The 18,610-nt window shown below is 39.6% G+C and overlaps 1 protein-coding gene across 6 annotated transcripts in view; it reads left to right on the top strand.

Annotated features, from left to right (window-relative positions):
• Positions 1–18,610, top strand: part of STARD13 (StAR related lipid transfer domain containing 13) — a 210,373-nt gene that overhangs the window by 165,650 nt on the left and 26,113 nt on the right. For all 6 annotated transcript variants that reach the window (XM_074378062.1, XM_074378060.1, XM_074378059.1 and 3 more), the window contains one exon: positions 9,150–9,213. In XM_074378062.1, the coding sequence (XP_074234163.1) occupies positions 9,150–9,213 (64 nt within the window). The remainder of the gene's footprint in view (positions 1–9,149; positions 9,214–18,610) is intronic.

Genomic DNA, 18,610 nt, shown 5'->3' with positions numbered 1-18,610 from the left:
TGCAAATAAGATGCAGCTCTCAGCCTGTCATATTCAGCAAGGAAGAGTAATTCTGTTATTCCGACTACAAGGTCTACTGTGACTATTTGAAGTCAATCACGGATTGGACCTAAGTAGACAAAGTATGTTTAGTTAAAAAAGAAAAGCCTGCTGAGACTATCGTGTATAAAATTTCCTGCTAGGCCTTATGCAGATTAGGAGAATAAATTACGGTTCCTGCCTCAAAAGAGGCTCTAATCCAGCGGAAGGCAGACCATTCATGCAGCAAAGAAAATATGTTTTATAATCAAAATTGTTATTCAGGCAGGAATGGTTTTCCAGGCCACCAGTGTCTGACTGGCTCAGATTATCTGAAGGGTTTTGTATTACTCACTAAATTAGAGGGAAACAAATGCTGATGCTAAATATTTGTTCTAAATGCAGACTGGCTGCAATCAGAGCAGAATTTCTCAGTGGTTTTGATAAAGTGATGTGAGTACTTCTGTTATATGTCATATTCTTTTACCTGAGGCAGCCAGTCCTTAAAGAGGCATTTCCATCTCTCTAGGGTGCGTGTTTCACCCATTTTATATTCTTGGAGAGTCTGGCCATTGTTTACTTTACCTTGTGCAAGGTAAATACGGGCTGACGCTGCACCGTGCTGGGCTTGTCTGCCTGGTTTCAGACCACCTTAAAGAGTGTTTTCTCTGTCTTATTTTCCCCATCTTAACAAATCAGCTATTTCTTTCTGTTTTTCAGCTTTATTGAGGCATAATTGACAAATAAAATTATTGTAAGATATTTAAAATATACAACATGATGATTTGATACATGTATACATTGTGGAAGGAAGAGTTGAATGATTGTGTGCGTGATATTTGAAATTATATCCAGAATTGATAAGATATCTTTAATGATGATAATTTTGTAGGTAGAATTGGGAATTAATAAGCAAGTAGATTCAGAGCAAAAGAAATGCAGATCATGTTATATCAGTAATTTTAAGGTCCAAGAAATACAATGATTTTTAAATGAATAAAACAAAGACTACATTTTTAAAGAATAGACTTTATTTTAAGCACAGAGAGTTCTCGTATACCACCTGTACCCACACACGCACAGCCTCTCCCACCATTAACATCTCACCCCAGAGTGGTACGTTACAACTGGTAAACCTACACTGACACATCATTATCACCCAAAGTCCCTGGCTTACATCAGGCTTCACTCTTGGATTTGTACATTCTGTGGGTTTGACAAATCTGTAATGTGAATCCACCATTATAGTATCAGACAGAATATCTCACTGCCCTAAAAATCCTCTGTACTCTGTCTATTTACCCCTATCATCCCTCCCTCCCGGCCCCTGACAACCACTGACCTTTTGCTGTTCCTGTAGTTTTGCCTTTTCCAGATGTCTTAAAGTTGGAATCATTCAGTGTATCATCTTTCAGATTGTCATCTTCCACTTAGTAATGTGCATTTAAGGCTCCTCCATGTCTTTTTATGTCTTGATGGCTCATTTGTTTTTAGCACTGAATAATGTTCCATTGTCTGGATGTACCACAGTTTATTCATTCACCTACTGAGGAACATCCTGGTCACGTCCAAGTTCTGGCCATTATGGATAAAGCTTCTATAAACATTCCTGTGCAGGTTTTTGTGTGAACATAAGTTTTCAGCTCTTTGAATAAATACCTAGGAGTGTGACTGCTGGTATGTATGATAAGAGTATGTTTAACTTGATAAGAAACCACCAAACTGTCTTCCAAAGAGGCTGTACCATTTTGCATTCCCACCAGCAATGAATGTTTCTGTTGCTCCTTATCCTAGCCAACATTTGATATCAGTGTTTCAAAATTTTGTCATTCTAATGGGTGTGTAATGTTATGATTATTTTAATTTGCAATTCTCTAATGATATATGATTGTGGAGTGTATTTTCATATGCTTATTTGCCATCTGTGTATCTTCTTTGATAGGGTATCTGTTCAGATCTTTCGTCTATTTATTAAGTAGATTTTTTTTCCTGTTGAGTTTTAAGAATTCTTTGTATATTCCAGATAACAGGCCTCTGTCAGCTATGTTTTTCACAAGTATTTTCTCCAAGCCTATGGCATATCTTTTCATACAGTTGACAGTCTTTTGCAGAGCAGTTTTTACTTTTAATGAAGTCTAGCCCAATTATTTATTTCATAGATCATGCCTTTGATATTGTATCTAGAAAGTCATCACCAAGCCTGAAGTCACTGAGATATTCTCCTATGTTATCTTCTAGGAGTGTTATGGTTTTGTGGTTACATTTAGATCTGATCCGTTTCAAGTTAATTTTTGTGAAAGGTATAAAATCAGTGTCTAGAAAGACTTTTTTTTTTTTTTCATATATACAGTTGTTTTGGTATCATTTGTTAAAAGCCTGTCTCTTCTCCTTTGTCATTGCCTTTGCTCCTTTGTCTAGGGTCAGTTGTCTATATTTGTATGGGGCTGTTTCTGGGCTCCCTGTTAGGTTCCATTATTCTATTTGTCTGTTCTTTCACCAATATCATACTGTCTTAATTACTACAGCTTTATGGTAAGTCTTAAAGTTGGATAGTGTCAATTGTCCAACTTTGTTCTTCTGCCTTAATATCTTGTTGGCTATTCTGGGTCTTTTGCCTCTGCATATAAGTTTTAGAATCAGTTTGTTGTCTTATAAATTTTGTTTAAAACTGGGCATTTTAAACATTCTAATGAGGCAACTCTCAGAATCAGAGTTCTTCCTCTGCAAGATTTGTTGTTATTGTTTCTGTTTGCTTAATGACTTTCTTCAAGTAATTATCTAAAGTCTGAATCCTTTCTCATGTATGATCACTGAAATCTGTACTCGGTTAGCTTTGTGGTCAGCAAATGATTAGACAGAGATTTCCTTAAATGTCTTGAACCAGTACGTCTCCTGGCCTTTGCCAAGGGACAATTTGTGCATGTTGGGCTATGGTTTCAGTGCTCCAGCCGAAAGTTGGTAACTCTGTCTCAGGTATTACTTCCTGCTTGTGCAGATCATCAAGGTCAGTCAGAGGTGAGAAATTAGACCTTCTCAGGTTTTTCCTAGATATGCAGCTCTGCCCATGTGCTTGGCCTTCTAGATTCCTACGCCTATGTCAGAACTTTTCTTGGTCCCTTATGGGCATCTCATTCCCCCAACTATTCCTTTTATTCATTTTGGCTCACTTCTTGTTTGGCTCAACTGTTATCACCATTTCAGGCAGCTGTGATGTTAAATAATTGCCACTGATTGTTTTTGACAGACACCCTGGGAAAAAACCATTCTCAGTGATGAACTCAGAGTCAGGTTAAATAAAGATAAGCCCTATGAATGGGGGCATTGAGAGAACTGCCAGACAGCTCAGATAATGATAATTCTTTTAAAATGGGGCTTTGGGGGAGGTCAAACCCATTCTGTCCTCTCCGGTGGCTGCTAGGCTGCCAGTTTTCACAGCTACCCTGATTGTGATGCCTGCTGGCTTTCAAAGCTCTTGCAGAGCTGAGAAGAAGGGCGTGGAAATAGGGCAAAGCTCACTGTTCTCAGTTTTCTTAACTAGACACTACTTGGATTGTTGCAAGCCTTTATTAATGTCCAGATTTTCCTAAAAAGTTGATTTTGACCATTTTTGCTAGTATTCTTGTTGCTTTTATGCAAGAGCAGAATTTTAGAGATCTTTACTCCAGCATTCCCACTGCTGTTACTCATTTGCATTATTTTTAATTCGGCTTTACTGAAGTATACTTTACATTTTTTAAAATTCACCAACTTAAAGTATACAATTGGATGAGTTTTGTCAAATATATATGGTTGTGTTATGTAACTATCACCATAATCATGAGATAGAACATTTCCATTACCACATTTGGCAACTACTGAACTGTTTTCTGTCACCACAGTTTTACCTTTTCTAAAATTTTGTAGAGAGGCGATCATACAGTGCCCGCTTTGTGTTTGGCCTCTTTCGCTCTGCATAGTGCCTCTGAGATTGATCCACGTTGCTACACATATTGGAAATTAGTGCCTTTGTGTTGTTGAATACTTCATTGTATGGATATACAGTAATTTTTTATCCACTTGCCAGTTAATGGATGTTTGGGTTATTTCCACTTTTTTGCCCATTTTGTGAATAAAGCTTCTATGAACATTCAAGTACACGTGTTTGTATAGATGTATAATGTATTTTATCTTGGATAAATAACTAAGAGTGCAATTGTTGGGTCGGTGGTAAGAATATATTTAATTTTATGAGAAATTGCCAAGCTGTTTCCTACAGAGGCCATACCCCTTTGGAAGTTTCAGAGGTTCTGCATTCTTTTAAAACTTAGTATTGTTGGTGTTTTTAATTTAGACAATCTAAATTATATAGAATTGTGTGTGTGTAGCATGTGTATAGTGGTGTCTCATTATGATTTTAATTTGTATTTCTCCCATGACAAATGATGTTGAGCGTCTTTTCTTGCATTTATTTGCCATTGTATATCTTCTTTTAGAAGTGTCTGTTCAAATATAGTGTCCATTTTTAAAATTAGGTTGTATTACTGATAGAATTTAAGAGTTCTTTTATGTATTCTGAATATAGTCTTTAATGAGATATATGTTTTGCAAACATTTTCTCCTAGTAGAGGAGCAATTCTTAAGACACAAGCAAGCATCTGAGTTTAGAGGAGATAAAAGGATCCAAATCATGTAGTTAAATGTAGTTAGAGTCTCTAGCTTTAAAAAATAATAAACTTCCTGTATGTATCAGAAAGTATAAAGCACATCAAGTATGTGGTATATAAAGTATGAATTCTTTGATATCTTTTGTATATGTGGCAGATCAAAAACTTTTTCATAGAATAAAATGGTTTGAGTTTCCAAACCATAATGGAAGAACGGTTTTGTTAGATAAGTAAATTTTATAAATAACAGACAGTGCTTCCTAAACGAACCTGTTACAGAGCTGCCAAATGAGAAACATCAACTTATTTAGGTATATATCAGAGCTTCCAAATGAGTATATATTTATGGATATGTATGTACAGTTGGCCCTTGAACGATGCACAGGTTAGGGATGCTGACCACCCGCCCCCCATGAATTCAAGATTCACACATAACTCTTGGATCCCTAAAAACTTAACTACTTAGTCTACTGTAGATCAGAAGCCTTATCAATAACTTGAGTAGTCAATTAACACATCTTTTGTATATGTGTTATATATTGTATTCTTACAATAAACTAAGCTACAGAAAAGAAAATGTTATTAAGAAAATCATAAGAAAGAGAAAATACATTTACAGTGCTGCACTGCATTTTCCAAAACCATAAGTGTATGTCATCTGACACAAGATGAGTCCTCTGTCAGTACCTACCTACATCGGTATTGTGATAATATTGATACAAAACACTGCAGATGCTACACATGTTGCTAACAATGGACATCAAAAGTGAAAAGATCATGTGGAAAGGAAATTGTTTATTTATAGGCACCATGATTCATGCATTGATATGGAGGAAGTAGCAGTATGGCTGCTTCATGGAAGCCTGCTGTAACTGGTAGGACCGCTTCGTGGTAGCTTAGCCTGTACACGAAGGAATGGATCATTACAAAATTCTTATGGCATACAGTATTACAGCTATGTGCACAGTACAGTACAGAATTGGAAACACCATTATTTTTTTAAAAGCCATACCTGTGATAATAAACTGATATGCAGCTTCTCCAATTACAAGAAAGAGGAATATTGTATAATAATGTGATTTTTTTCAAAGCAAAGTTATGAACAGTAATAAAACTAACACATCATTAATTTTATATTACATATCACCTTTTACCTATGTAAGAATAGACTAGTGTCTACATGGTTTTTATGCATTCATGACATACCTTTTTCTTAATTTTTTCGATATTTCTAGGCTAAGCAATTCATCTGTGAGTTTTTTCAAGTTGTTGCAAATCTCAAAAAATTGTCCAATATATTTATTGAAAAAAATGTGCACGTAAGTGGACCTACATAGTTCAAAGGTATGTTGTTCAAAGGTCAACTGTATATAATTTATTTCATATACCACTCTTAGCTCTGAGGTAGAGGCATTAACACATGTGGAACTGGCCAAAGAAACAGGCTGTCAGTTATAGGAGCAAAGACCAAGAACCCGCAGAAGACAGCTTCAGACTAGATGACCAGCTTCTAATCCATAACTGCCTCACATTTGACACTAATGGATGTCTAGCAAGGGAGTAAACTGGAGATGGCTGAAAATGAGGACACTCATCAAATATTTTGAAGTAAATGAATGACACGATAAAAAATTGAGAACTAGAACTGGTTTCAATGTGAAGCATTGGAAACCAATTTGAGAGGCTGTTGCCTGACTCTCAGTAAAAGATGAGACGGGACTGAGTAGGACCAAGGAGAGGCAAGACCTCAAAGACACCATGGAGGTATAATTGACAGGACTTGGTGATCAGATGAGTGTAGATCTTGAAGAAGAAGAGTCTCAAGATGACTCCGTTTTCTAGTTTGTGTGGCCTAGTGGTGATGCTTTTAATCAAGACAAGGCTCTAAATTGGAAAACTAGGTTTTAAAGAGACTATAATGAGTTCAGGTTTGACAGGTGAGTTTGAAGGGTCAGCAGGACCCCACACATGGATGAGACTAGTGGGTCATTAGAAATGTAGCCCTGGAGCTCAGATGAGGTGTCCGGGCTAGAAAATGAGGATGGGCATCATCAGAGTGTAGTTTATTTTGAGATGAGATCTCTCATTATGCACATGCAGTAAAACAAGCAAGAAGTGCAGTCTGAATCCTAAAAAACATTAATAGTTAAGGTGCAAGTATGATAGGAAGGAGACAGTGTTTAGAGAGATGAGAGAATTCATAATATTAGATGCCAAAGACTAGAAGAGTTTCAAGGAGTGGTGAGTGCAAATTACTGTCCTTTGCTCTGAATAGGTCTTTGCTAGAAGAAAACTACAGGATTCGGTGATTTAAAAGGTCATTGGTCAAAACTGCAAAGAGCCCAATGTCTAGCTGGTAAACCAATTATATGTCTTCATTAGGGATATTGAATACTACTCGGCAATTAAAAGGAATGATTCCTGCCATACTCAACAACACAAATTAATCTCAAAAACATTGTGGTGAGTGAAAAAAAGCCAGACACACAAAAATACTGTATGATCCCATATATGATGACCAAGAATTGACAAAACCAATCTATGAATAATGGAAATCAGAAAGAGGCTGTTCTTGGGAGTGGTGAGGGGATGAGGAATTGACAGTAAAGGAGCGCAAAAGAACTTTCTGATGTCAAGAAATCTTATTTACCTTGTTCGAGGGTAATTTCAGTTGCCAAAACTGAACTGAAAACTTAAGATCTATGTATAACTAGAATAGAAAAGAAGAAAGGAAGAAAGGAAGAAAGGAAGAAAGGAAGAAAGGAAGAAAGGAAGAAAGAAAGAAAGAAAGAAAGAAAGAAAGAAAGAAAGAGAAAGAAAGAAAGAAAAGGAAGAAAGAAAGAAAGAAAAAAAGAAAGAAAGGAAGGAAGGAAGGAAGGAAGGAAGGAAGGAAGGAAGGAAGGAAGAAAAGAAGGAAGAAAGAAAGGAAAGAAGGAAGAAAGGAAGAAAAGGAAAACAAAGGTCATCGGTCAAAGATGGGAGATTTTACATCTGAATTTTCTGCTTCTAAATTCCCACTAATTTACAGAGAGATGTTTCTTTACAAAGGCAAATGTCCACACAGAGAGAGAGATCACAATTACAAAACTTTCAAAGCAGAAAAACAGAAATATGTAGTAGAGGACGTGGCAAGCCCAAAAAACAAAATCTAAGTGGTCAGTGGAAGAAGTCATGAAATAACTCAATTTTCACTACAGAAATCCTAAAAGTCAAAAACGTGAAGTGAGATTGAAGGTGAGCAAAAAGAAGAGGGTTGATTGGAATTCTATTTCAAGTAGGTAGAGCCCTTGATCCACTCCCCTGTCTGTATCTAGCTGGCTTCGCTCCCTAACCATCAGAGAGTTTGCTGAGGTGAGAGGAAATAAATGAGGTATCCAAGTCTCAGGTGAAGTGGTGGATGTTGAAATAAAAAACATGATAAAGGGTTAGCTTTGAAAAAGAATAAGAACATCTCTCTCTCTCTCTCTTTTTTTTTTTTTTTTTTTTTTTTTTGATGATGAAGGAAAGAATTGTTAAAAGAATTAGTGACTGAAGCTGTATTTTCTCATTGGCACTGGTGGCTAAGTCATCTGCTGATGGACTGGGATCTTTTTCATGATCTGAGAATGGATGCTGACCAGAGAGGGGAAAAATGAAATAAATGCTGTGCAGCAATTTGAGGAGCCCAGCTGAGGGAGAATTTCAAAATTTATGTATTAGTCAGCACAGGCAGCCATAACAAAATACCACAGACTGGGGTGTCTTAAACAACAGAGGTTTATTTTCTCACAGTTCTAGAGGCTGGAAAGTCCGAGATCAAGGTGCCAACAGGGCTTGGTTCCTGGTAGGGACTCTTCTTGGCTTGCAGACAACCACCTTCTTGCTGTGTCCACCCACAGAGGACTGAGAAAGGGAGAGCTCTGGTGTCTCTTCCTTCACAGACATTAATCCTATTGGATCAGAGCTCCGCCTTATGACTTCATTTCATCTTAATTACTTCTTACTCCAGATACTGTCATATTGGGGTTTGGGGCTTCAATGTATGAGATTTGGGAGGGCAATTCAGTCCATGGCATCTATAATTCAACACTGTAATGTGAGTAATTTTCCCACTTGTACAGCAGGAGAGGAGGTGGTGGAGTTGATCCAAGTTTGGGGATTAGCAGGAGAGACTGGGTAGAAGGTCACGGTGGCAGATGAATTGAGGGGCTGGGGAAAGTATGGCTAAAATGACGGCCCATGGGTTCCAAAAGCAGGGGAAAGGGAAGCCAGGAAATGGCTGGAAAGGGGCAGGGGTTTCTAGGCCTCACAGAACGTTGCCTGAGGTCTGGAGCCTGGAGAACCGATGGGAACCCTTTACCCATATGCCTTCTGTGAGTGCAGTCTTCTCTCGGGACGTGACTGGTTGTTTCTGCACTTTCAACTTGGCAATGTATGAGAATTATCAAACTGGAAAGAAGATTAAGATTCATTAGTGGTAGCAATCATCACATTTTTCTTTCTTTTTAGACGACTCAATACGTTGAACAAGTGTGCCTCAATGAAACTTGATGTGAACTTCCAAAGGAAAAAGGTAGGTGTCTACACCTTACTAAGGCCGTGGCTACACCAATAAAAGAAGCTTGCATTCACAGATGAAAAACAAAGCAAAGTTCTGAAATGCCTGACCATCTATGTTTGTTCTCCAAATGCCCCATCTTGTCAGAACCATCGTAAGTAAGCCCGTTATAAACCTAGGCTGACGTCTGCTTGTCTCACTGTTTCATTTTGCTTTAGTTTTTATCAGAGCGTTCACATGAAGATAAAAAAGTGCCTTAGCTGTTTGTGGTAATCCTTCAGGGGGTTCTCAGTTGTCAGTATCCACTCCATGTCAGACTCAAATTCTCCACCGTGATTCGCAGAGTAAGAGAACACAGCAAAGAATCCTCGGGGCCAGGCCAGGTGTCTTCTGCTTCGTTTTTTCCTGTGTGTTTTATCTCAAGGGCAGCTCAGGATGCGTTCATGCTCAGGCAGGGTCCTTTCATCGTGGTGGAGGGGCGGAGGGTGAGGGTAAGGACAGATTCGCAAGCTGTCCCTTCTCCCACCATCCTCCCCCCAGAACTGTCCTCTAGTCATGGGGCATGTTCTTCAGTTTTATGAGCCACCTGCTCCCTCCCTCTCCTAGCATGTGCTCTTCTCTCCGTGGAGACTGGAGACTTCAGGTTTGAAATAAAGCCGTACTTCACCGAGCACTTACTGTTTCCCGGGAGCTGGGTTATGGCATTTAATCCCTTGCGGCAGGGCTCCTCTGTTTTCTAGAGAAGGAAAGTAAAACCTGGACAGGTTAAGTCCCCGCTCATGATCTTCCAGCCAGTGGAGGCGCGTGCTTTCAACCTCAGGTGTGTCTGACTCCAAAGCCGAGGCCCCTGACCACTGCGCTGAGGACCTCTCTTTCTCGCTGAACTGATCCTTTTAGGAAACTCAGAATTAAGAGCGTTTACTGCTTTTTTCATTTCACATCTCCAATAGGTAACAAGTCAAGCTTCAATATATTTTGAAAAGCAGAGAAAACATCTCTCAGTCAAAAGAAAGTGTTCCTTATTCTGGTCTACACAGAGAAGTCATTACAGCCCATGGATTTTAAGTCTCTCCTGGGTAACCTAATCTTTAAAAATAACTTTAACCTGAATTTCTGCTCTGAAATAGCACTCAAAAAAAGTGCAAATGAATTTTGGTTGACCTCACCTTCAAAACAATTTGGGGTTTGAGCTAGGAACCAAAGATTTAAGCTAGGGAAGTAAAGCGGTGAAAAACAATACCCAGAGACATATTAAAACATGAGCAATTTGTCCAGGCTGAAGATAAATTAAAAATGTGGGAATAAACGTCCCAACAGCTGTCTGGCTGAACAGCCCCCTGGAGAGGCATACATACTATTTGAAGCAGGAGGGTCAGCTGTTGTTTTGGTTGTAACACATGGTTCTTATTAAACCCAGCACAGCCACGCCAGTGTGGCTGGTCTACACAGCACAGTTTTCAACCAAGTGGTATTGTTGGATTCTTGCCTCATGACCAGCTTTTCAGAACCCATGCGTGAGATGGGCTTGAGTAACACTTGTTAGGCTCTCTGCGTTACCTTCCCAGAAGCACCTCTGTGAACTGCTCACTTCGGTATTCTCATGTTCTTAATTTACTCTGTATGCTGGAGAGAGGCACACACCCTCACAGCCCCCTGCTAGCTCTAGGCCCTACAGATGTGTGCCCTTGAATAAAATGTGGCTTTTCACATTGTAATCCGGGGACCCGTGGCCTGAATTTTGAAATTAATAAATCCAGTGGGTGATCTCCACCCACTTGTGACCCAGCCCCTCTGGGGCTGTGGTCTAAGCCCTTATGCGGGAGACCCTGGTAGTGGCATGTGTTCCCTGCCCCTTCCACAAGTCATAGGCTCGTCTTTTTTTTTACTGCAGAAAAATACAAAAAATAAATACAGGCTGGAACTAAGCCAAATGATCACAAATAGAAAGTGAAACTTGAGAACCAAGCACCACAGGAAGCTTCAAGCAACTTTGGAATTCGTTTGTTTGGAAAGGGGAAAAAAAAAAAAGACAGTAGCATTTCCTCTGGGTATGTCCCCATTTTAATCAACCCAAGAGATAGAAATATAATGCTCATCTCTAATCCTCAGGGGCCCAGACATGTTTAATTCTGCAGAATGTCATCCCCAGATGGCTTAACCTTCCACGGCCACAGTCATTCTTCTCCCTTCAGGGCCACTGGGCCTCTGAAGGGCTGTGTGTGCCCACTTAGCACTCTGTGGTATGGCTGGCACACTCTCCCAGTTCCTGCTCTCTGCCAGGCACTCTTCCTTCTCCAACACTAACCCCGTCACAGATGCAGAAATCACAGGGAAGCTCAGTAACTTGCCCAAAGCCAAGCAGAAACAGCAGAGGCGGGATCTGAACCCAGCTATTCTGTCCACAAACTGCCCCCCCCAACCCCCCGCCGACCTTTCAGAGGTATTCAGACATATATTGGCGTGAGCTTCTGGCCCTTGGCCTAAGACCTGGAAGGGTTTCCTCACCAATACATACAATTACGTAGTTTATTGTTGTTTTTAGGAAAGGGATGTTTCTTGCCAGCCCTACTCAAGTCCACAATTTATTTAATGTCATCATGGAAATTTATCTCTGGATCTCTTGTAGTGAATGAGTCATGAATCTCATTGCTTGGCTTTGAATTTGGTTCTCCTTTGATTTTTTTTTTTTTTAACTCTGTAGGGTTTGGTGGGTTGACCTAAGCCAGAAAAGAAAAAGTCCACAAATAGATGAGGATGGTGAATTTGGCCTCATTCATACTTAGTTAGGTGTGCATTTTTGTTGTCCATCAAATGCCACTTATAAAGCACCAGGAGAAACAAAATCACACCTGCCTCCCACAAGGTAGTGCCTTACCATTGTGCAGAAGAGAAAAGTGGTCCTTTAAAGATTTGAGATTATGTTCCCTGTGAGAGTCGGGTGGACAGGAGTGTCCTCAGTCATGGCCCCCAGCTCACTGGAAGACTTACTAAACCCCCGCCAGGAGGCATTTCTAGGAAGCCTGAGATCAGCAGGTGCGCCTCTGGCTTCCGCCTCCCCCCCTGCAGCGCTGCAAGTGGCATGTCCCTTCCAAGCCTGTGAACCGGAGGGCTCGGCCACTCCGTCCAGGTCACGTTAATGGAAGATACGCTAAATTTCCATCCAACTATGGGTTAGCCTCCTCTTACAGCTGGAAGAAAGAGCGGCTTCAAAAAGAAAGTTCTGGTTAAAGTTATAGTTTTAATAAAGCTCTCTGAAATCATGACCAAAGGTGGAAAACAACACAGAAACCATGACTAATCACCGGCTTGCAGCCGGCACCTCCTGGCCCAGATGCCAGATGCCCAGGGCATGTCAAAGGAGCTGCAGCTGTCGTCCAGGGGCCGGGCTCCACCTCCCCCTCCCCCTCCCCCTCCCCCTCCACTGCACAGCATTTCCCAACCCCAGTGTCCCACCAAACAAGACACGTCCTGGCAGCCCCAAATAGCAGAGTCAAGGGAGAGAAGTTACATTTTGTTCTGTCATTCACTTGGCTGGAGAGTATTAAAACTGTCTTAAATTGAAGACTGATGCACATGAATGTCCTAGAACAACAGGATCTTTGAGTTAGACGAGACCTTCAGTCATCTTTTCCAGCCTCTCGTCCACTTCAGGATGTACTTTTACAGCAACTCTCACAATTCACTCAGCCTCTGTCTATAAACATCTAGACATGATGAGTTCACTGTGTTGCAAGGCAATATACTTTTTCCTAATTACTAGAAGTCTTCCACATGATAAACTAAATGCTGACTTGATGTAAACTTGCCCATCTTTTCTCCAAAGAAGCAAAGAATATGGATTTCTCCTTTCTTTAGACTGGGGGTCAGCAAATTACTGTTCCTGTTTTTGTAAAAAAAAAAAAAAAAAAAGTTGTATTAGAACAAAGCCACACTTATTCTTTTGGCTACAAAGGCAGGGTTGAGAAGTTGTAACAGACTGTATGGTCTGTAACTCTAAAAGATTTACCATCTGACCCTTTACAAAATGCTTCCTGACTTCTGCTCAACCTCAAACAAAGTTTCTCAAACTATGATGAATGACTGATTTTTTTTTAATTTCCAGTCTGCCACTGATCAAGATATTTTTGTAAAATTCACTACAATGATTAGAAATATGAAATGATAAAAGGTTATAGAAAATACAAACCTAAATGTTTTATTAAACTCTACAGATACAAAATTGCATTCCAATAAATATAATTGGAACAAATATAACAGGAAATAGAAAAGTATTACAAAAAATGTTCTTTTTTTATAAAAAGTGTACATTTAGGCAATTAATACGAAGAATCACAATTGCACTTTAAACTCTTTTGTTGTTCAGCTGTCAGAACTAAACCAAAAGTTTAGTTTGAAATAGCAATTCCTCATATTAAATGTCTTTATGAACGCTTCAAACACTATGACTGAGTATTCATGACGGAGTTTTTTTGTTTGTTATCTAATTTAGGTTAGATTGACAACACTACTCACAGGGGAAAATGTGCATCTGAAATGTTTCTTTGTTTTAATACTAGTCATAAAGAAACTAGTCTCACGGAATTTGTTGACTGGAATCAAAGAAGAATTTTTTAAAGTAATTTTTTAAAATTTTGGCTAATCTTTTTTACCTTTTATTCAAAATGAAGTCATGCTTTAGTTTCAAAATTCATCTTCAATCCTTCATCACTAGCCGATTCCTACAATTTTCTTTCTGTAAAACACTTTCTGTAAAATTCCTACAATTTTCTTTCCTGTACATTGTACACTTTGGATTATGTTGGGTAAACTAATCTCGAAATGTCATACTTTGTAACTTGGACCTACTACACCCAACTCCTAAGCTGGTCTCAACCCTATTCAGTAAGACAAGTCCACTGATCAGGAACTTGATAGCGCAGCCTTGCCAAATGATGACAGTTTTAATGCTTCCTCTCAATGTCTGAACTTATCTCACTGAAGACTGGTAAGTTTGGGGACTGGCAGCCCCTTGACCGCACTTCTAGTAGCACTGCTTAGAGTTTCTTATTTCTATACGAAATTATTAGTTCTTTCATTTATCCTTCATAGGGGGTTGTGGTGTTTAGATCCTTGGCCATCTTGATTATTTTTCTCTAGAAATACATCCCGTTCAATGTGCTCCTTAAAATGCAGCCCGTTACTCTTGATATACGTGACCCATGCAGAACATGGTGGGGCTGAGATCCAGGCTTCTGGTCAGGCATCCCAAGGTGGCTGTCTTAGTTTGGCAGCCACATTACCCAGTTAAGTCATATTAATCTTAAATCTGCTACCACTCTTAAAGGCTATTAATAGAGATGAAGTCTGTTCCATCCTGCATGTCCTATGATACACTTGTGAAGTTCGGGTCCTTATATGTTACTTCATGAAATTTCATCGTATTAACAGGTCATCCTTCAATTTTGTTAGGATCTTCATGCATCTCAATATCACTATTGTCTAACAACAATAATTAGTTTTGTCTTGCACTTTTTAAGATTTATCTGGCATTTTCACATGTAATTTCATCTGCTTGTGATACACACCGTGCCAGATGTTTGTTGTTATCACTTCCATTTTACAGCTGAGAGAATAAAATCTCAAAATCTCAAATGTTAAAATCTTGCTCAAGATCCCTTCGTGAATAACCTCATGCCATCTTCACATTTGAATTCTTCACATATGAATTCTTCTGACTCATTCAGGTTGTTCCTAAAACAGACATCACCTGAAGGCATCTCCCAGAGACCTCTCCCTCAGTTGCCTTCAGTCTTTTGATCACACTCTGATGGAGTTACTCAACTAGCTACTAACAAAATGCCCCATAGCCTCCAGCGTTGCCGTCTTGACCACAGCAGTATCGTGAGAGCCTTTTGTCAGTTCCTGGCTAAAATCCAGACACTCCCTGTCCAGAGTATTTCCATGGGTTACCAAGCCATGGAGATAGGAGAATAATATTAGTTTGGTGTGTCCTTTTCTCATAAACACATATGACTCCTACAGATTTCCATTTTGCGTTTCTAAATACTCAAAAACTAATTTATTAGCCTCAAAAAAATATCAAACAGATGAAATCTGATAATCTCTTAAACAATCAGTACACCTTCACAATCATGACTGGGGCGTCTGCCATGTGCCCGCTCGTCCCCTGGGTGCTGAGTGTGTACAAACAGTAAAACTCCAGCACAGCCTGCTTTTCGTGCTGTGGATCATGGCCCGTTGGTGGGTTGTCAGATGAATTTGGTGGGTTGCAAACAACATTTTTTTTTAAATGAAATAGATTAAACTAGAATATAAAACATCAGAGGACAAAGGTAATTCTGATAACATGAATTTATTTGTTTGCTTATTTATTTAGCTTTAGTGTAATTTGTATGTGTGCTTTGAGTTGTGACAAAACGTATTTTCTCATCAGTAGCTAGTATGTTCCATATACTATTCTAAGTGCTGTATATGGATCACTTTCTTCTTTCCCTCCTAGTCTTATTGAGATATAATTGACAGATAGCACTGTATAAGTTTAAAGTGTACAGCATGATTTGACTTACATACATCATGATTACCCCAATAAGGTTATTGAAAATCCATCATCCCATATAGATACAATGAAGAAATAGGAAAAAAAGTGTTTTTTCTTGTGATGAGAACTCTTAGGATTTACGCGTCTAACATCATTCATACATAACGTATAGCAGTGTTAATTATATTTACCATGTTGTACGTTGCATCCCTAGTACTTATTCATCGTGTAACTGAAAAATGTGTTTCTTATTGTGTGTCACTATCAGTAGTTTCAAAAATCCTGCAGTAGCGGGAAGAACAGACACAGAAGCATGTCAGTACCCTTCGGGACCCTGCGATAACTGTGTGCACAGAGTGCTAAAGGAGATGGGTGTTTTTTTCTTTTGTCTCTGTTTTATTTTTGTTTTTTATTCCTTTGGTTTTTGTTTGTTTGTTTTGGTTCAATCAACCTAAATATTGCAAAATTTCCCTGAACTGTTTGCCTTTTTTTCCAAGAGTTTACCACATTTTCATATGCCTTGGTTGGGTTGTAAATATCTTTTTGCCCAGAGCTAGTATAATAAACTCTTAGAGCCTAGCAGACAGGGGCGGGCTTTCCATCCCCAGACCGCAGTGCCCAGGTTGGCATCTTTTCTAAACCAACATAAAGAAGTCCTTATCCCCCTAGTATGTGGTTTGCTAGGATCAGTAACCAAGTTTGGGCTCGCTTTAGAGAGCTCATTGGAGCCAACACTAAATATTGTAGTTTCTATTTTAAAATATCTATATTTTCTTTAAAAACATATCCTTTTGCCTTCTCAGAAACTATTTGCTAAAAGGCTTTTTCAGAATGCTTACTTAATATCAACTTCTCCTCACCAGCTTCCTGAAATGCGACGTGTCACCGTACCTGATATTTAAATGGCACAGATGTCAGGGTTTATTGTCTCAATCACAGGGGAAGAACAAGTAGCAGATGCTACAAAGAAAGTATATTTTTGAATTGTCATCCTAGAGTCTTGCTTTTTTCCATTTGCTCAACTTTTAAACTCTTTCACTAAAGTTTTCTACCACTCTTTAAAAACTTGAAGCCGATTTCCCACTGTGCTCCCAGAGCTGTGGAAGTCTCCGTGAGTGCAATGGTTTTCTACTTTCTTCCACCTGCTACTTGAAAGTTCGAATTTATCACTTATAAGGTCCAACTCACGTGAATCTAGATTTTCAAGGAAGAAGCAAGAATGGGAAGATCCCACATTTATTGACTGAGCATCTGTTTGTTTTTTTTTTTTTCCCTTAAAAACAATATTTTGCAAAGTTCAGAGAAGTTAAGGTGGATGCCAGATGTGTAAAAGGATAGATCAGCAGTACAGGCGGTGCACGAGCAACTGAACGAACACTGGAACATTACAAACAAACAGATGCTCCTCAGTGAGCGATGAGGAAATGCATTACTTCATTTAATCCCCTCAGCAAACCTAAGTGGCAGGGCCTATTTTTGGTCCCTTTTTATAAATGATAGAAACTTACTTTGGACAGATAAGCAACTTGCATTCAGTCACCTAAGTCTAACTGGTACCACTAGCACTTGGAACCAGGTCTTAAAACCAGATGCCAAAGTAAAATAAAATCAAGTTAAATTAATTGAATTAACAACAACAAAATATTGAGCGTTACTGTGTGCTTGGCATTGGGGAGAATATAAATATGAATAAAATGCAGAGACACAGGCCCTGTTCTTGATGAGCTTACTTACAACAGTTGAGAGTGGGTGCTTGTGAATGAGTTTAAGTTAGCATTATAATAAGTGCTACAATAAAGAGCTAAACCAGATGTTGTAGGAGCTCAGGGGGAAGTACAGTCTTCGTCTGGGGGCCGTCAGGAAAGGCTTCCAAAGAGGCACATGAGCTGAGTACCCCAGAATGGTCAGGGACCAGGGAAGGACGGTCTCAGCAGTGGGGACCATGAATACCCTTTAGGCTCTTAATCCTGTGACAGAGCTTGATGTTGGGGCACAGTTGACAGGGAACAGAATGCAGGCAAATTAGGAGGAACAGCTGAAATAAGAAAAGTACATTGCAATCGGGTTGAAGGAGCTTTGAACGCCATACTAAAGACTTAGGGAGGCTAAGAGAAACTGAAGGCTTCTAAGCTGGGAAATTCTATGACCGTATTTGGATTACACCGTGGAAAGCTGTTTAGATGGGGAAGGTGCCGGAGACAAGATTCTGGCCAGGGTTTTACTGTAATAGACCCAGAGAGGTGCCAAGGGCCTGCACTAGGGAATGGGAATGAAGATATGAATGAGCAGATCAGAGAATCATTTCAGAGTTGGGTCTTGGTAATGTGCATGGTGAGGAGGAGGAAGGAGTCGATGATTCAGTTCATCCCAGAAGGAAATTATTTATATGTCAAGGTCTATGCTGGGCTGGAGGGATTTGCAAAGATAAACAAGGCCATCTCTGGCCTCAGGGAACCCAGACTCTCCTCTCTCAGGGGCTACAAATTCAGGCAGAACCCAGACAAGCAAGATAAATGTGTGAGGTGCAGTGTATATGGCAGGGCAAAGCCATGGGGCCACAGCACCCAGACGCGTGTGTCCTGCCGAAGGCACTCCAGAATTGATTAAAAACAAGACGGCTGGCCCCGCAGCTCAGGCTGGACTGGACTCTCCTCCACTAGAACAGCTCCCAAGTTTCTACTTCCAGGAATTCAGAGATAATTTTGCTGTTAATGTATACAGGGAACATATGATAAGCATCAAGTTTGGGAGACCAAGAAGTGTGAGCTTCGAGGTATACTGACTCCGAGGTTCCGAAGAGAGGAGCTGGAGTATATGGTCCCTGGGCTCCGTGAAAAGGTTTCAGGAAAGAAGTGCCTTTTATGGCAGGATTAA

This window comes from Camelus bactrianus, chromosome 14, assembly GCF_048773025.1.
Source record: "Camelus bactrianus isolate YW-2024 breed Bactrian camel chromosome 14, ASM4877302v1, whole genome shotgun sequence".
In the NCBI taxonomy this organism is placed as follows: domain Eukaryota; kingdom Metazoa; phylum Chordata; class Mammalia; order Artiodactyla; family Camelidae; genus Camelus; species Camelus bactrianus.
Note: the sequence above shows the minus strand (reverse complement) of the source record. Positions and strands in the feature narration are given on the sequence as shown.